The following is an 18,379-nucleotide window of genomic DNA, read 5'->3' as shown; positions in this document are numbered from 1 at the left end:
TATCCCTCTGCTGTGGAACAGAGGACCAGATTTACAGATAAGTAGCCTCCAAAAGGTTTTAAAGTTCAGGAGTTCTTTTTAAAAACAGAATCATACAGAGAAAGCCAATATGTAGAACTGAGCTCTGAGAGGAGAGGTGGGGATGGCTTGGTTCCTGTCCCACCCGACCTCTTTGCCTAGCAGTGGTGCTATAAGGAACCTCATGGCTCCTTGGAACACAGTTTGGGAACCCCTTCCTCCCACCTGGATGCTCTGTGAAATCACTGTGATTGTTTGCCAAGGGCTGGCAGTACTTGGCAGTGGCCCTGGACAAAGCAGACGAGGCATTCTTGGGAATGGGCAGTTTTGTATACTTTTAGACTGGAGTTGAAGAGGGATGAAGTGAGGGGCCATCCCAAAGTTTTTAGACAAGACTAAGTCTGCTATCTTTTAATGGGCAAAGAGCATCTGGGCAGGTGTTTCCCTACCTCCAACCCTTGCTCCTTCAGCTTTAGCTTCTAATAAAACACACTGCCTGAAGGATCTTGAAGCATATTATTTCCCAAAGAGACTGAAACTAGAATTGTTGGAGAATTTTTCTTCTGTAAAACCCTCAGGGTGGAAACAATACTTGGAAATTCCTTTGCTAAAACCAAAGTACTAAAACAAATTTAGCAGCAACTTTTGAATCCAGAAATCCGAGGACCAGCCTGGTAGTCAGGGACCTCATGTGACTATCCTAGGACCTCCAAGACAGAGGAGAGATGATTTGAGGAGATTGTTAAAAGAGCGACAAAAACTACAACCAGCCAAGCATTCATCTCTCTAATGCCTGCTCTTCCCCATATGTGAGAAGGGAAATAATCGTTGCCTCCACACCAAGTTCTTCTCACTAAGCATTCATCACAGCAGCATGATTTTCTGGGCAAGCTTTTGCACACTGTAGGTTTAACTCATCCTGAATTTTTAAAAATGAACACCATTTTTATCCAATTGGTAACACCTTGAGCTTATTTACAGTGTGTTTGATTAATAATTTGTGCAGCAGCTGTGCACAGCACCCTGGGGGCAGCTCTGACTTGATTAACCCTTGGTTTGTTGAGTGGAAGTGTGCCAGGCCCCAGACCTCCCGAGTGAACCTGAGTGTCAGTTCTGTACTTCTGGGTCTGTAACATCAGCCACCTGAACGGAGCTGTCACTAAATCATCCTATCCTCTCTCTGCCCTGTCAAAGTGTCATGGAAAGTCCCATTGTGACTTTCTGCCAGCGATGACTCAGCCCTCCTCCTCACATCTTCACTCCACCTTGCTCCCCTGTCAAGGTGAACAGGGTCCTAGGAGGAGCTGTTGAGGATGACTTGTTACTGTCAGGCCAGATGCTCCATTTGCTTTCAGGTTACTGAGTATTTAAACATTCTTAATGTGTCTGTATTTCTCAATGAAAGGGATTCTCAAAAATTTAGCTATTTGTGGAAAGATCTCAGGTAAAATCAAATTTGGCCAACAAGGCAAAAGGCATCCATAAGAGACACACCTACCTGGAACTATGCCATTTATGTAAAAATATTTGTTATTTATAAAGCCAACTTCTGTTATTAATAGAAATATGTCTTCAAAAACTAATTTCCAAACCTCATGAAATCCATCTAGCTTGAGAGATTGGATTAGTATAGCTTGTTGGTAGTTAGTGTTTATCAGGACCCACCGATGGTCTCAGTTAATAAAATTTGGATGGTTACACACTCTTGTTGCCCAGCTATCACTTGACAAGCTTTTGAAGCTGTTCTTCCTGGCACGGTGGCTCTGCCCACAGGAGACCATAATAGGCCTGATACGTGCCATTGTGATCAGTTCAGGGCCCCACCTAATGCACCTGACAATCCCAACAGGTGTTGTGCTGCCATTTTATAGATGAGGAATTGGGCTCAGGGAAATTCCATGATTTGGTGAAAGAAACAGGGCTCAAATAAGATTCACATTCATCTGGTCCTAAAATCTTGTTCTTGACCACCACACCATGTTGATTAATCCAGTTAGTCACAGGTCTGAATCACACATGGAGTATTGATATGATGTGGAAGCCTTCTGGGCTTTAGGAAATCAATGACTGGGGACTCCTTTTACTCCTCAAAGACAGAGGAATAAATGAGGGGTTCTGGTGTCTGAGCCAGACGCTGACTTCCCTGTATTCACTGTTTTACAGTTCCACGCGCTGTCCTCCCCTCAGTCTCCTTTCCCCAGCACTCCCACCTCAAGGCGGGCTTTGCACAGAACTCTGTCTGACGAGAGCATTTACAGTGGCCAGAGGGAGCACTTTTTCACCTCGAGGGCTTCACTTCTGGACCAAGCCCTGCCCAACGATGTCCTCTTCAGCAGCACGTACCCTTCTCTCCCCAAGTCTCTCCCGCTGCGGAGGCCTTCCTACACCTTAGGAATGAAGTCGTTGCATGGTAAGTGTTCCCCTAGCTTCAGCTGGATGACCCAGGGTCCCAGACAGAGCCACCAGTTGTTTTGCTGAGAGCAAACCCTGCATCAGGGTGCATCAGTTTATCAGCCCCTCCCACACTCACCCCTACTCCTGGAATCCCAGATCACAAGAGTCACCTGGGATGCCTGTTAAAAACACAGACTCCTAGACCTTGCCCAAGACACTGGATTTAAGATCTGAAGGTACAATCTGGGAATTTATATTCTTATCAAACAGCACAACTGATGTTTAGATTGTGCAAATTCTGCTAACACTAGATCAGTTTCTTCTTAAGAGCTTTATTCCCTGCCCCCACAGCCACCCTGAGAACCCAGAGGAGTCGAGTAGTTGTCCTGGGTCTCCCCCAGGCTGTATGGATATTGTCCCCTGTTTGTTGACACCTTTTTGTGTCCATTCACGCTGTTAGCAACCATTATTTAAGGAAAAGGCTTATAAATATGGCTGCTTCCATGTTCTTGCCTTTATTTCACATATACTGTGTCTGTTCTGTGACCTAACAAAATTCTAGTTTTAGGAAGAGCCATATTCTGGGGCTTCAGATATAAATTTGGTATTTTCCTCTCTCTTCTCTCAGTCCAAGTCCACTCCAGAGTCCTGTTCTTCCCCTGACAGCCATTGCTCAGCCCCGCAGACACCTATTATAGGACCTGTGTTCCTGATGGTGCGTCAAACACACTGCTGTGACCGCTGCCCCCTCTGTCCTTTCTCCTTCTATAAATTCTGCTGCAGCTTTTATACCACTTTGTGCATCAAACCCACATTCCTTCTCCTTCTCTGCAGCTGTATTTTCTAAATCTCTTGCCAGACCTAACTTCTTTTTCTTTCTTTTTTTTTTAAAGAGAGAGAGAGAAATTTTTAATATTTATTTTTCAGTTTTTTGGTGGACAACATCTTTATTTTATGTGGTGCTGAGGATCGAACCCAGCACCCCGCGCATGCCAGGCGAGCACGTTATCGCTTGAGGCACATCCCCAGTCCTTCTTTTTCTTTTTGGTGGTGCTGGAGATGGAACCCAGGGTCTCACACACGCCAGGCAAACGCTGTCCCACTGAGCCTCACCCTGCCCTGCATCACTCTTGAGCTCTCGCACCCAAATGTTCCTCCGTGTCTCTGTCCTGCTCAGCAGCCCATTCCAGCTTCTCCCCTGTCACCCCCAGTAGGAGCATGCCATCTTCCCCCTGCATCCCATCCCCATACAAGTTCTCTATTTTTTCTTTGCTTCAGGAAGTTACCCCCAGTGAATCAAATTCAAACATGTAATGATCACTTTTCTACCATCAGAGTCTAAAATAAAGCTCTTGGTAGTAACTTAACATGCCCCTCACCTTTGTCTCTTCTTTTCTCCCCATTTTGGGCCAGAAAGGGAGAATTTCTTTTCTGAATTCCATTACTCCTGTGGTATCCTTCTACCTGGAGTTGTTCTTTTGTTTCTTTGCACTTCTTTTCTGACCTTTGCAGAAATAAAAATAGCCCTTCCTTGTGTCCTGCCTGCGTGAGCATTCAGAGCTAGCCCTGCCTTCTAGAGGTTGGCATTCAAGGAGCGCAGCCCCAGAGATCTGGCCACGCACGTGGTCATGGCCCAGCGAGGCAGTATGGTTGTAGAGGCCCAGTGAGCCCATGGGCTCCATGGGAAGAGGGAGAAAAGGCTGCCCTCTGCAGCACCTTCTCCTTTAGCTTTCCTGTGAAAGGCAGCAGCTTGGTGATATCATGTCCTACACTGAGCATTTCTTGTTGGGCTAATCCCTGCAGCCTTAACTCATTTGGTGACTACCACTGAAAGGTTTTGGGAAGTGGGGAAGGGATTTTTGTCTTGAATTTTTACCCCATATGGAAATTTGAGCCCCAGAGATAAAAGGGCAGAAGGGTTGTGAGCGACATACAAAATCATCTGTTCCACCTACTTACCCTTGTTGGGAGCAAGTTTAAATAGAACTGAGCATTTAATATCTTGCAGTATTTGTTGACTTCCATTTACTCATAATTTTGCTAATTTTAAGCACATTAATAACTAGCAGCTGCACTTCAGAGTGGTTCTTTATGTAATTTGAAAGGGAAAACAAGCACTAAATATACCCTGGCTTACCAGGCTGGCATAATATGTAGAACTTTTTAACCCTGTGTAAACAGGTATTTCTAGAGTCACGTAGATTTTAATGTGAGAGTTTTACTTTTACTCTGAATTTGCATGGACTTTAATGTTACCTAACATTCTGAGGGACACACTCTGCTGTGTTCCTAATACAGCATCTGCCTGTTGAGGGCCTTTATATTTCATGAGCTATGCTTTTCTGGTCCCCTCAGTCCTCCCTTTGTACCGTCCGCCTCCATGAACTTGAGCAATAGCAGTGTGCTCTCAAATGGCACAGAGGGGCTTGTGGTGCTCCTTCGTCCCCACCCTGGGCGAAGGAAGGTTATTTGTTAAGGTGTCAGTTGTTGACAATGTTTTAATATTTGTATTCGACCAATTGTCACCTTAGAAAGAACTGGATATTAGAATGCTGTAACCAAAACCCATCCAAGGAACTGCTCATGGGATGGGATGACCTGTGTCCTTGGAAAAAGAGCAATTTCAACCCCTTCCTGGGTTGGTTCCCTACAAGTTCCCTCACACACTCACTGTCTGATTTTCTTCTCAAACCACCTGCACATCCACCTGTGGATTCTAGTAGGCCATCCCTGGGATGCAGGGCAGACACAGGCCAAGGATGTGCCTCTCACCAGTGCCATGCTCCATGCCACTCTGGATTTTCTTTGGAGCTGTTGTAGACTTAGAATGAGAAGAAGGAATAACACAGTTCATTTTAGGGCAGGATCACAAGCTTGAACTTTGAACTTAAGAATGCCTTTTATTCCATGACTGAGAAAATACAGAGCCACCATCTCTTCCCTCTTGGCCTCTGGAAAAGAGAGCTGGGTGTTTTTCTAGCAGAAGACTTTACATCTCTGTGATGTGACTGAGTGTTTCTCTGAGTCCAGAGACTGGGTTCTAGTCCAGATAAAACTATGCCCTGTTGTCTCCTCTGAAAGGAATAAACATTCCTGGGCTGGCTTCAAAATTCAGCTCTCCATTGGAGTAGGCTCTTCCCAGCTCGAATCCCAGGACTCCATTAGGGAAAGTTGAGCACTACAGCCACCCTGAGCCCCATGTGGACAGACAACTGCCCCAAAAGCAGACCTATTGCCTCAGCGCATAATTAGTGTTCCCATGACTCACGCTGAGAGAGCGATGGTAGGAGATTATTTTATAAATGAACAGGCACAGTGGAACATGCCTTGTAATCCCAGCAACTTGGGAGGCTGAAGCAAGAGGATTGAAAGTTTGGGGCCAGCCTGGGCAATTTACCAAGATCTTGCCTCAAAAATAAAAAGGCTGGGAATAAAAGAGAATAAAATCATGGCATCTGCAGGTAAATAGATGGAGTTGGAGAAGATAATGCTCAGTAAAGTTAGCCAGTCTCAAAAAAAACAAATACCAAATGTTTTCTCTGATATAAGGTGACTGACTCATAGTTAGGTTGGGAGGGGGGACGTGGGAGGAATAGACTAACTCTAGATAGGACAGAGGGGTGGGAGGGGAAGGGAGAGGGCAGGAGGTTAGCAATGATGGTGGAATGTGATGGACATCATTATCCAAAGTACATGTATGAAAACACAAATTGGTGTGAACATACTTTATATACAACCAGAGGTATGAAAAATTGTGCTGTATATGTGTAATAAGAATTGTATTACATTTCACTGTCATTTATTTTAAATAAATAAATAAATATGCTGGGGATGTGGCTCAGTGGTAGAACACTTGCCTCGCATGTAAGAGGCCCTGGGTTCCATCTCCAATACCACCAAAAAAGAGAAAGAGAAAGAAGAGAGACTGGAAGAAGCTCGTTCCTATTTTAGGCCAGGTTTAGGGTGGCCACTAGCCGCCTGATAGATTAGGCATTGATTCTGGTAATGAGTGGCTTACAAATTATTTGATAATGGAAAGTGGGTAAGTTCATGAGTGGTTCTCCTGTGGACACAGGCACTATTCTGATCCTTGTCCCCTTTTGCAGGAGAGTTCTCGGCCTCGGATAGCTCTCTCACTGACATCCAGGAGACCCGAAGGCAACCTATACCAGACCCCGGCCTTATGCCCCTGCCTGACACTGCTGCAGATTTGGACTGGTCCAACTTGGTAGATGCTGCCAAAGCCTATGAGGGTGAGTGCAGTGGGATACACGCAGGGCAACCTGGGACCCTGAGGGCCATGCTGCTGTGTGCAGAGTTGTGATCAAGTCTGTTTATCCCGTTGCCTTGGATACACTGACAGCACATGTACCTCACCGGCACAACCACAGCCCAGGGAGCTAATGGCTTTTGAGCACCCTATAGGGCCAGACCCTGAGCTGGGCACATGCTTTATTAATCAGATGGAACCTGCTGTTTCCTCTACAAGGAATTCATGACATGGATGTCTCACCATCTCCACATATAGGATGGGCAAAGGGTAGAGGAATCCCAGCTCTCCCTTGACTGGAAAGAATATTTATTCAGAGGGTCTTTATATCAGGTTGTAAAGATGTCGCTGAAAACTGCACAGTTGGGTGTATCAGAATGAGTGTCCTGCTTGGCCGTGCCCAGCCCCATCAAGTCCTGATGCTTCCTTTGCCCTTCTTACTCACCGCACCAAGTCCAGAGTACTGCATTGTTCCTTTGCCAACCTGCTGGCTCTGTGCTTGCTTTAGGATGGTGGTTCTTAAATGCAGATCCTCAGACTGGGACTGGTCTGCTGGAATGAAGAAACTTAAAAGTAATGCAGCGAACTGTCTGCCCAAGGCTGTCTACTGTTCATTCTTGAGTAAAGAGTGATTTGATTCTAAGAATATCGCTCCACAATTTGGGGTGCTAAAATAATTCTTTATAAAATTATGATAGCAGATGATTTTTTTACTGTTCTTATTTGGGAGAATTAAAGTTGCTATTCCATCAGGTTTCAATTTGGGGTGGAAATTTACAAGGCTTAGAATCAGAAGCCAAACAACTGTGGAGTGATCCATAGCTGCTCCCACTGCCTCCTGCATATTATTTAGCTGCTGGAAATTCCCCAGTACTAATCTGATTTTTCAGTTATTGGTTATTTTCGTATAATTTTAAGTTGGGATATTTTGAAACACAGGTGGTATGGACTAAAGGCCACCAGAGTGGCCAGGCATCTTGTGGAAAACATACTCGTAAGAAGTTTCAAGAAGTTTAAATCTAGGTCTTTAATGCATTTATATCATACTAAATGGTACAAAAAGCCTTGGTCTGGAAATTTGGCGCAAGGCCTCTTTCCAGGGAAACATTTCCTAGAATGCCACTTTGATGAGCAGGGAAAGGTGGGTGTTCGAAATTGATTCATAGTAGGTACTTTTTAAAGAGAAGTTATAATGTTACTATCCTCTTATAGCTAAAACAGTGATATTTTCCATTATAATGGTTGAGAAATAAGATTTCAAATACAGTCCTATATATTGATTAAACTTGATTGCCCTCATAGACCATTTGCTGATATTTTACACATAGGACTCAGGCATGTGGTTCCAAAGTGCTCAATGGTTTCTTATCTCCTTTCAGTCCAGAGAGCCTCGTTTTTTGCTGCTAGTGATGAAAACCATCGGCCCTTGAGTGCAGCATCCAACAGTGACCAGCTCGATGACCAGGCTCTGGCCCAGATGAAATCATACAGCAGGTTGGTGGCCTAGTGGCGAGGGAACCACTCTGCACTATGTGTCACCCCCTGATAGTGACAGATGTGGCAAAGGAGGGGCATAAGCCACCTGGATTAGCTGAGTGGAGCACATTACCACAGTGCCTGACACTTTATTTTTTAGTTAGAACACTTATAACTAAGTAGTACAGACACAGTTTAACTGTTCTTAACCAACTTAAGGTCATAATTATGAATATTAAGTATTCCATTCACCATCATTCGTTCACACCTTCAGGTCAGGTGAGAGAGATCATCTGCACTGCACGTCCTGGGCCCTGTGCTGGGGGTCCTGGAGTCTGGGTCTGTAGTCTTCCCACTGCCATTACTGCCACATTGCCTGTGTGCCCATCTCAGCAGCTTCCCATGTGTGCCTTACATCTCCTGTGCTTGGAAACAAGGTCACCAGGATAGTTAAGGACATGTATAAAATAAGATAGTATAAAGGCAGCAACAGAGGTCCAGAGTTTCCTCTGTGTCGAGAGCATGCACATTAACTTCTGTTCAACTGCGTGCAGACCGAATTTTCTGTTTTCCTCTTACTTTCAAATGGCGCGGTGATTGTATAGAGGATGAGTAAGAATCCAGATATCTATAAAAAAAAAAAAAACAGGGTCGGAAGTGGGAAGAAGCAGGAAAAGCAAGGTTGATACAGGTCCTGCTGATGGCCTATGGGACGCAGCTTGAGGACCTCTCTGAACAGCCTGCAAGGACAGGCTCTTAGCCAAGAAAGTATAGTAAGAGCAATGGATCATTAGTTCTGAGTGTGACAGATAGATGCCACTTTCAGTCTTATTGGGACAGCAGGAGTGAGCTGAATGACAGTGAGTTTAGCTACTGAAAACTTAAAAAAAAAATTTAAAAAGTAGAGTTAAAGGAAAGACAAAAATGTGCCTTCTTAGGATGAGGTCTCTAACAAAGAGAAGTATAAAACTGTTTTCCTGAGAAAGAATGGAATTATCAAATCATAGGATGAGGGTAAAGAATTGGCTCTTTGTTTCTTATAGACTAAACAGATGCAAATGGAATTCCATATGTTTTAAATACTACCAGTGCACTCACAGACATGTTACTCATTTTGAAGAATCTGTAGAAGTTCAGGTAGGCTCCTGAGAGTTTCATCAGCCTGACAGCCTGCAGTGGCTTTGTGAGGACATTTCATTCCCCATCTGCCAGTGTCTTATCCTACTACGTCTTTGACCTTCCACCTGCCCCAAAACTGGCCTGCCTGTTGTACCACATTATGTTGTGGATTACTGCTAACCGCTTTTCTTTTCAAAGCCATATGTTGTCAGCTTTAGTTGGTTGTCCTGCCTTAGAAGTTTGGAGGACATCATCATTCATTGGTCAGCAGCCTTTTCATCCTCCATGCCACTCTGGATTTTCTTTGGAGCTGTTGTAGACTTAGAATGAGAAGAAAGAATGACAGTTCATTTTAGGGAGGTATCGCAAGCTTGAACTTTGAAGTAAAGAATGCCTTTTATTCCATGATTGAGAAAATACAGAGCCGCCATCTCTTCCCTCTTGGCCTCTGGAAAGAGGAGGTGTGTGCTTTTCCAGCAGTCTCTGTGGTATGACTGAGATCGTGAGACTTAGCTGAACTTGTTCAGGAAGCTGTCGGCAGCTTGGATTCAGGTAGAGGTGGTGAGGCAGGAAGCTGATAGAGTTCCTGGCCCTGGGTGGGAGCATATCTGGCTGTGGGGTCCCACTGGCACGCTGGTGGCCTCTGTCCTTCAGCACCTGTTAGTACTCGCCCCACACAATATTACTAGCACTTCAGATAGAACGTAAGAAAACTGTGATCATAATGGCACAGAATATAAGACTTTAAGCTTTGACAAGCTTTTAAAACATGTAGTCTTATTTTTCAAATATTTTAAGATGCTTAGATTAGTGTTTAAGACAAGGGCACGATGACTTAGCTGCAGCCACGCTCGTGACTACAGCCCATTTTTTTGGGAACCAGCAACCTGTCCTGTGCTAGTGGCCCCAAACAGATCCTGCGTCAGCCCCACTCCACCCCCACAGAAGTATCTCTTCCCTGAGCCCCCAGAAGAGATCCCTCAGGAATCACTATGCCATGTGACTGTGGATCTGCCATTAAGTACCTCTTGTGCTGCCAGAGAGACCTTTTTCGCTTATTGTCACATTCTTTTTTCAGTAGATGCAGCATCTTTAACAAAGGAAGCTATTGATTAGCTGTATTTCAAGCCTGTGACACCTTTTGTTAAGATCATCATTTTCTTTTTTTAAAGTGAAACTGCACATTGGGTTATCATGTTGAGTAATTTCACTTGAAATCCATTTTTTCAAATGAATACAGCCTTCTCAGCCTTGGGCTGGTCAGAGACCCAGCCTTGGAGGCTCCTGCCAACGCAGCCTTTTGTTTCTCATTCCCAGTAGTAAGGATTCCTCTCCCACCCTGGCTTCTAAAGTGGACCAGTTGGAAGGTATGCTGAAGATGCTTCGCGAGGATCTGAAGAAGGTAAACATAACTCTCAGAGCAAGTTGCCTGTCTGTGGGAGCAAACTGCCCTAGAACTGTGAGAGCCCTTAAAATGGTGTTACTGCACAGTTTTCTGTGCACAGTTTTCTGTGCACACGCTGAGGGGTAGCTTTGAGCTCAGGTCCTGCTGACATTCTGCAAGAAGGCCTTCACTATCACACATCAGAAAAGTGGTTCCCATTTGGGGGAAGGCCTTTGCACTTCAGCTCCCCATCCCACCAGCCCTCTCCTGGCCTCCCACCCCTGGTGCGATGTGTCAGTCCAGACTCCCATGTGGTCCTTGTTATTAGGGCTTTCACACTAGGAGAACTGAATGCCATTTTGTTTCTTGGGTGTGTTAAACTTGATCAAGACAGTAGCCATAAAAACAATGACCTAAAATTCAGGTTAGTTCTTATTAACAGAGTCTTAAATACACATCAATATATTCCATTCCAAGCTAATACTGTAGATTTGAAGCTCTCTGGAAGCTCTCTTTCCTGAGCATAGAATGGCTTAGCCCCAGGACAGAGGCCATATATGCAGGGTTTAGTGGGATAAAGAATGGAAATGGGTGGATAAAGTGACCCTTGGCTCCTCCTCCCCAGCCCAAGCCAGGTAGGGCCCCCTTGCTAGTTCTCCTCTACTTGCTCCATCTCCAGGAAAAGGAGGACAAAGCCCACCTGCAGGCAGAAGTGCAGCACTTGCGGGAAGACAACCTGAGGCTGCAGGAGGAGTCCCAGAACGCCTCGGACAAGCTGAAGAAGTTCACGGAGTGGGTCTTCAACACCATAGACATGAGCTAGGGACGGCTGCGGGAGAGGAGGAGGGCGCAGGGCGTGCTCTCTGGGGGTGCCCTGAAGCCCCTCACTCACGCCTTTAGGAGCATTCTCAGCACCTTCCCCAGCCTCCCACCCACCCCCTTTGGGCGTGCACAACACAACATTTGCAGATCAACAATCATTATCTGCCTTTTGTAGAAAAGAAAAAAATAAGTAAATAAAAATTTTAAAAAGTAAAATAAAAGTTTAACTGCTAAAATGTGAATGTCTTTATTTTTTTGCACAATATCTTTATCTGTTATGTATTTAAACAGAAACTGGGCCTAGGACCAGGGTGCCTCCTGGCCATCTGCCTCTATTCCCATCAGCTTTCTTATCTATTTCAGGTAACCCAAGCTTTCCCTGTAATCTAACAAGTGTCATTGTTCCTAAGAAAGCCAAGTTTTTTTAACTCATTTATTTGGGGAGTGGGGAGGGGTGTTTCCTTAACTTCTTTCCTAAAAATGCCTGGAGAGGGAGGAGCTTTGAGTAAAGGCCCCCCCTCCCTTGAAGGACTTGTATGTGAGCTGGTGCTGTTTGTCCTTTTCAGAGACCAGCCAAATTGGGGTCATTTTATACAACAAGTCAGTAAACCAGAGAGGGACATCATCAGGCCTGCAGGGCCCAGCCCTGTGATCCTTCATTGTGATGTCACTTCCTGCTCTTTCTTTCCCAGGGAGATGGTTTCAGGTGCACCATTCTGCTAGGGCTCTTTTTTGTTTGGCTTAAGTAAGTCCCACTAAATTGGAATTAACTCTCTATAGTTCCCTGGCTCCAAACATTCATTGGTTTCCTAATTCTGCCAACTAAAACCATACTTGTATGCATTTTGGTCAAAAATATACATAGTTTTTGTTGAGGTTTTTAAAGCTAAAGATGTAGAAAAAAAATTTTAAGCTTGCTAAAAATGACTATATTAATAAATCTTCCTCTCCAAAGCAAGACTTCACCAGTGTTTGTAATTAGGAAAAGCTAACAGTGAATGTTAAATCATGAATTTTAATCCTTGCTTGTTAGGAGCACCGACTGTAATAGAATGGGCTTTTGAAATCTGCATGTCCCAGTGTGAAATCTAAGCACGGCATTTTCTGCATCTTTTTGTGGTCATCCAGAGGATTCTGCTGCAGAAATTCCTAATGTGCTTTTTTTCCTGTCTAGTGGTGCAGGCTGCTGTGAGCCCCTGGGCAGTCACCGCTGCAGAACACAGACAGGCCAACCGGTGTTGACTGACCCGAGAACACCCACTTGTTTCTTGCCTTCATAATTGCCACTAAACTGACCCCTCGCCCCTTTAGGGGTGACTCTGGCCTAAGGGGACATTCAGCAGTCTAGTGGCATATGCTTGGAAGTTCCCTGCCCTGAGTGATATGAACTCATTCCTTATTCCATCCCTGAAAGAAACAGGATGGATTCTCTTTCTCCCCACCACACCCACTACCAGATTTTTATGCTATAGTTTCATTCATGATTGTGATTTCTCCATGGGACTTTTTTTTTTTTCCTGGTAACATTTCTATTATGGAAATAGGAAGATTTCGGAGTGCTTTGTAAAGATTTCAGTTGTCTTTTTCTCTCTTTAACTTGTATAAAGGAGATTGTACATTGCCTGATATCTCTTTGTAAATGAGAAATATTGCTAACATCCAAGCATTCTGAAGTCTTGCTTATCCTTCTGAGTTTTGTTTTCATTTTGTTTTCCATTTCCTTTGGGGACTTGGGGCAAGCTATTTATTAGAGTTTTGCAAGAGTTCTTGTTTAAAGCCTCTAAAGACTACTTGTAAAATTCAAACAATAAAATTCATTTTAAACACTCTTTTAAAATGCTTGGTGTTATTGCTTAAGGTTTTCTTCCCTGAAAGAAAAATTCATTGACCCTCTTTGCATCCTAAGTTTTTCATCAAGTTTGATGAACACTAAGTTGGTTCTTAAAAGTTTGTTCTATTTAGAATTTTACTCTGTTCATATGTCCACAGAGAATTTCCATTTTGCATTTTCTGTTTATGATTTAGGATTTGCAGAGCACTTTATGATTAGTAGCCTCTTCATTATCCATGTGTAGATTTTCCATAACAACATTGTCATTCTCCCAGACCAGCACATTTTTGAACTGCCTACTGCATCTCCCAACTCTCAATGTCAAATATTGTGTGCTCAGGGAATACAAATGCCTATTAATATTAGAGTGTGCAAAATATAATTAGAAAAGTTAATCTACTAAAAAAAATCAATACATTCTAAAGTCAAACCGCCAATTTTTTCTTTAAATCCACCACGTCACTGTTCCTCTCCAGTGGTGCAGCTAATCAAGAGCTGACAATAGTTTCTTCCATTTATTTGGTTCAACAGTTCTACAAATTGTAGAAATAGAAGACTAGGATGAGGTTGCATGCCAAAAGATTCTGATTGACAAGCTAAAGAGGTCTGTTTAGATCATGATTCTTAACATGGTTTGGAGGTTTTGGAGGTTGTTTCTGAAGGGCATGGCACGTGGGTAGGGAGTTCGTGGGGGAAGATGCCCATAGTCTGCATCCGTGAGCAGACTGGAAAGGCCAATTGGCTGTGCTCCAGATCCACTGCAGGTGATAAGCTGGGGGTGGGGGTTACTAACTCCTGAGATGAGGCCAACTAGGAAAGGAAGCAATCTCAGCAAACTTAAGCAGTTTGCCTCTAACTAAATGTAGAATGGTGACCTGAACCCAGATTCCAGTCTGTGTTCTGGCAGTTACCAGGTGCTGCTTCCCCAGAATGAAAGAAATGGAGGTTTTTGAGTAGAGGATGGCCAGAAACAATCAGTAAAAACTTGGCCATTGTTAAACTGCAACAAGAAAATGATGCTACAGTAATTTTGATACCTTTCCCCTAAAAAAAGTTTGCAACTACCTTGTCCATAGGAATCATCATACTTGGATAAAAAAGACATTTGACTTAGATTGGGGCTCAAACTCTGTCCGTTAATGTCACATCAATGTCCTTAGGTAAATTACCTAATCTCTGTGAGCGTGCTTTCCTCCTCTAGTAAAAGAGTGACAGCCTCATTGTTGCAAAGATTAAATGGTACGTGAGATGCCTATGACTGCCAAACCATAGACACTCAAATTGTCATGTCTTCCTTTGTTCTCCATCTCCAATACGATAAGGCTTTGTACTGTTTTTCAGGACAGAGTCTTGATGTGGGACTTTGTAGCCAAGTGGGATAGAAGAACCATAATGAGCTGGTCCACTCTGCTTAGTATCTCAGCTTTTCACTCTTTGCTGGGTATTTTAGAACAGTGACTCCCAAACTTGAGCTTGGATCAGAACCACCTGGGGAGTTTGTTAAACACAAGTCACTTGGCTGCGTCCCAGGAGATGTGATTTAACAGGTATAGAGTAGACGCCTAGTATTTAAATATTCCCTAAGTTCCCAGGTGATCTTGGGATCACATTAGAAGCAGGGTTTAGAGAATAGGTTAACAGGATAATCACAGCATTAGCGTTCAATAAAAACCAAGGTGCAAGGGCACTTACCCAAGTCTAGATACCTGAGCATTATTGACAGGTTCATTGACTACAGAGCTTCCTGGCAGGGGGAAACGGGCTTAAACTAAGCTCCAGAGTCTTTAAATCTTTCCCTTTTTTACTAAAATGGTGATTTAAATAGAGCTCTCTTTGCCTAGAATTTTCCACCACTGACTGAAAGCCTTATTGCCTAGATGAGGTTGCAACTGCTTCATCAGCATTAATAACATAAGGCCAATTACTAGATCAGCAAGGGATGATCCTAGTGACTGGAGCACTGGCAGTTTGGACAGCAGAGCCACTGAAGTAAGCAGGGCTCAAGGTGACAGTTAAAGATCCCTGAGTCGGGCTGGGGTTGTGGCTCAGCCTAGCACCTGTGAGGTACTGGATTCGATTCTCAGCACCAATAAATAAAATAAAAGTATTGTGTTTATCTTAAAAAAAAAAAAAAAAAAGTCCCTAAGCTAGGCCTTCAGCAAGTGGCTATGATGGAGGGGAGGTGGGTACAGAGACGTGTTTCCAGGACCAGGGTGTTGAATTCAGTCACTGATGTCCAGATTGAGCCCACCTGCTTTCCAGAATCTTTCACAACTACCCTCCTACATGGTCCACAAGGTCAAGAGTTGGTCACCTAAATGCTCACACTGCACAGTAGTCCATTTTCTCTGCCACTGAGCAGAGAGAAGAGGAAGAACGGGTGCTTTATCATTTGTATCCTTTATGGAAGCTGCAGCTCAAAGACTCAAGACACCAATGTTTTTTCTAAGATGGTAGTTAGTTATAGCCTGGGGTTTATTTTTTTCATTATGCCCTTGGCCCTCTTGATCGCACTCCTCTCTGCATTGGGCTCCTTTGATTGTCAGATTATGTTCTTCCTTCTGGTCCTTCATCCTTTCAAATCAAGCACCTTCCACCTTGCCTTAGTGCATCTCAATAGCTCACCTGAGACCCAAGAGAGCTTTTTCACCCTCCCTATTTCTCATTACGCTCTAATTAGACCCATTCAGTCACACTTGTCTTCCGTCCTGAGAACACCCACCCCTCAAATTTCCTCCCATTACTCACTCTACACGAGCACATTGCTCTCTGCCTCAACCAGCCCCTCCACCAGGCACGGACCCGCCTTTCAATAAGGTGGGTAATAAACCTTGTTGTGGTTTTGATGTTGTTGTTGTGTAGTTTTGTTTGGGTTTTTGCAGGACTAGAGATTGAACGTAAGGACTTCATGCCTAAGAACTTCCCTACCTCAGAAGGGTGTCCTCAGCCGGTCCTTTCTAGTTTTTGAGACAGAGTCTCACTAAGTTGCCAAGGCTGGTCTCAAATGTCATGATTCTCCTGCTTCAGCCTCCTGAGGACCTGGGATTACAGGTGTGCGCCACCACACCTGCTTGCTGTGTTCTTTTAAATGGGCTGATCTCCCCATTCAGCTTTCAGATCTTGTTAGCATCTCCCTGAGTCTCAAAATGAGCTCACCCAGTCACACCCCTCTTAGACATTTCATAACTCAACAATTAAGAAAAACATCACAAAATGGCTATCTGCCAATAAAATCCAGCTCCTTTTGCCAAAGTAGATGGCTGGCAAAATCAGAAGGTCAAGGGTCATGTGTTTTTCTCTCATATGTAGAAGCTAGAAAGGAGAAGAAAGGTGGCAGGGGTGGATCTCATGAAAATCTAAAATCATTACAGCGGAAGAAAGGAACTGGGGGAGGGAGGGGGAGGGGAGAGGGGAAATAGTGGGGAGTGACATTGGCCAAACTATTTTGTTATTCTGTGCGCATGCACAAATATGTAACAAATCCCACCATTATGGACAACCATAACACACTAATTAAAAAATATGGAAAAAATTTGTTTAAAGTAGATGGCTGGGGAGGGTATAGATTCCCTAGCTCATTACCAATGCCTCCTTTGCCCTAAGTACTCCCAGCCCACTGGGCACACTTAGATGACCTGCCTGGTAGGCAGTTGAGTAGGTGTTCTCCATCTCCCTCACCAAACTCAAGGAAGCCACTTCCTTTTCCTAACCATTCCCTACAACACACACATACCTTCCTACCCTCTGTCCCTGGGAATAAAAGCTCTTAGGAAATACATTTAAAGATGTTTATTTAAACAGCAACTAGAAGTCACTAATAGTTGCCTGGAGGTGGCCTTTTAGTCTCTTAGCGAAGAGGAAGGATGGATTTATAACTGATCTGGTCATTTTTCTGAAGGACTGAAGGGCATTTGAAAACTTACTTCTCCTAAGAAGCTAAAACACTGCTCTGCAATCTTAGACAACGAACGTGCTTAGCAAATTCTTCCTTTGGTTGTGTTGAGCCACGATGCAAAGAAAAGAACCACCAACTCCAATTTTAAATCAAAGCAAGTTTATATTGTGTACACAAGAGAGCTGGCCAGCGACTTCCTCACCCAGAATGCAGGGCCAGAGGACAGCAACAACTCTCAGGAGAACAAAGGTTTTTATAGCACAAAAAGTTATAAAGGGGGGGGTGTCTTAGGAACTTATAGCTAACGGGGTTCTGGCAAGCGTAATACAAAGGCAGATACAAAAGCATGATCTACAGGGCTTAACATTTCAAGGTAGGGAGTAAGTTGAGATTCCAACATCAGAATTTATGAGGCGCCACTGACATTTTAGGGAGGGTTGTTATCTGGGCAGAGAGAGCCAGAGGGGCCACTAATATTTTAGGAAGTGTTGTTATCTGGCCAAGGAGAGTGACACATGGGTGAGTTCAGAGCACAGGCAAGAATTCCAAACAAGTTTTTAAATCATCAAAGTACAGTCAGGCCAAATAGAAATCTTAGTATTTTATAGTAAAACAGAAATGAACTTTTTGTGACTCTGTGACAAGATGGCTCCCAGTCTTAAAATGGAATTAGGCTGGGTTCATCAGTGATACAGACATAAACTCAGCCCCATGAAGATGCATTTCAAATTAACAAGGCTCTTCCAGTAAAACATGCACCACAAATGGCATCCAGCCTGGCACAAGACAAGAGCTTCACAGGGAGCTCAGGGTGAGGTAGGGGGTGGAGTTCCTGTTGTCTCAAAGTACTTGGCAATGGTGTGAAAGAGAACCAGCATTCATTTGTGTGGCCCTACCAGCAAAACTGGGACCTGCGGATGCCAGTTACGGTAATGGATTTTGTTTGCAGATTGATGGTGATTGGGTTGTCACCCACCCAAGCTTGAATTCAGACACCAGCCAGGGAGCCACTTGGCAATGACATCATTCTTCCCTTTTCTTGAGTGGACCCATGCTCTCTTTAGATAAATTTGGAGTCATGAATCACAGAATGGGAATCAACAGGAACCATTGAGTCACACGACTCTGCCTCCCAGCCCACTACTCTGTCTCCCTTTTGCTGTCCGGCCT

General features: G+C 44.0%; 1 protein-coding gene across 9 annotated transcripts in view; it reads left to right on the top strand.

The window, feature by feature from the left end:
- Positions 1 to 13,312, top strand: part of Sipa1l1 (signal induced proliferation associated 1 like 1) — a 364,872-nt gene extending 351,560 nt beyond the window's left edge. For 8 of the 9 annotated variants that reach the window (XM_071607707.1, XM_071607706.1, XM_071607701.1 and 5 more), the window contains 5 exons: positions 2,182 to 2,428; positions 6,519 to 6,665; positions 8,062 to 8,176; positions 10,595 to 10,679; positions 11,341 to 13,312. In XM_071607707.1, coding sequence (XP_071463808.1) covers positions 2,182 to 2,428; positions 6,519 to 6,665; positions 8,062 to 8,176; positions 10,595 to 10,679; positions 11,341 to 11,484 — 738 coding nt within the window. In that variant the 3' untranslated portion in view covers positions 11,485 to 13,312. The remainder of the gene's footprint in view (positions 1 to 2,181; positions 2,429 to 6,518; positions 6,666 to 8,061; positions 8,177 to 10,594; positions 10,680 to 11,340) is intronic. The other variant, XM_071607705.1, reaches the window with a different exon arrangement.
- Positions 13,313 to 18,379: the final 5,067 nt, after the last annotated feature.

The sequence above is a fragment of the Marmota flaviventris genome, chromosome 2, assembly GCF_047511675.1.
Source record: "Marmota flaviventris isolate mMarFla1 chromosome 2, mMarFla1.hap1, whole genome shotgun sequence".
In the NCBI taxonomy this organism is placed as follows: Eukaryota; Metazoa; Chordata; class Mammalia; order Rodentia; family Sciuridae; genus Marmota; species Marmota flaviventris.
The sequence above is the reverse complement of the archived record's forward strand: the minus strand, read 5'-3'. Positions and strand labels throughout refer to the sequence as shown.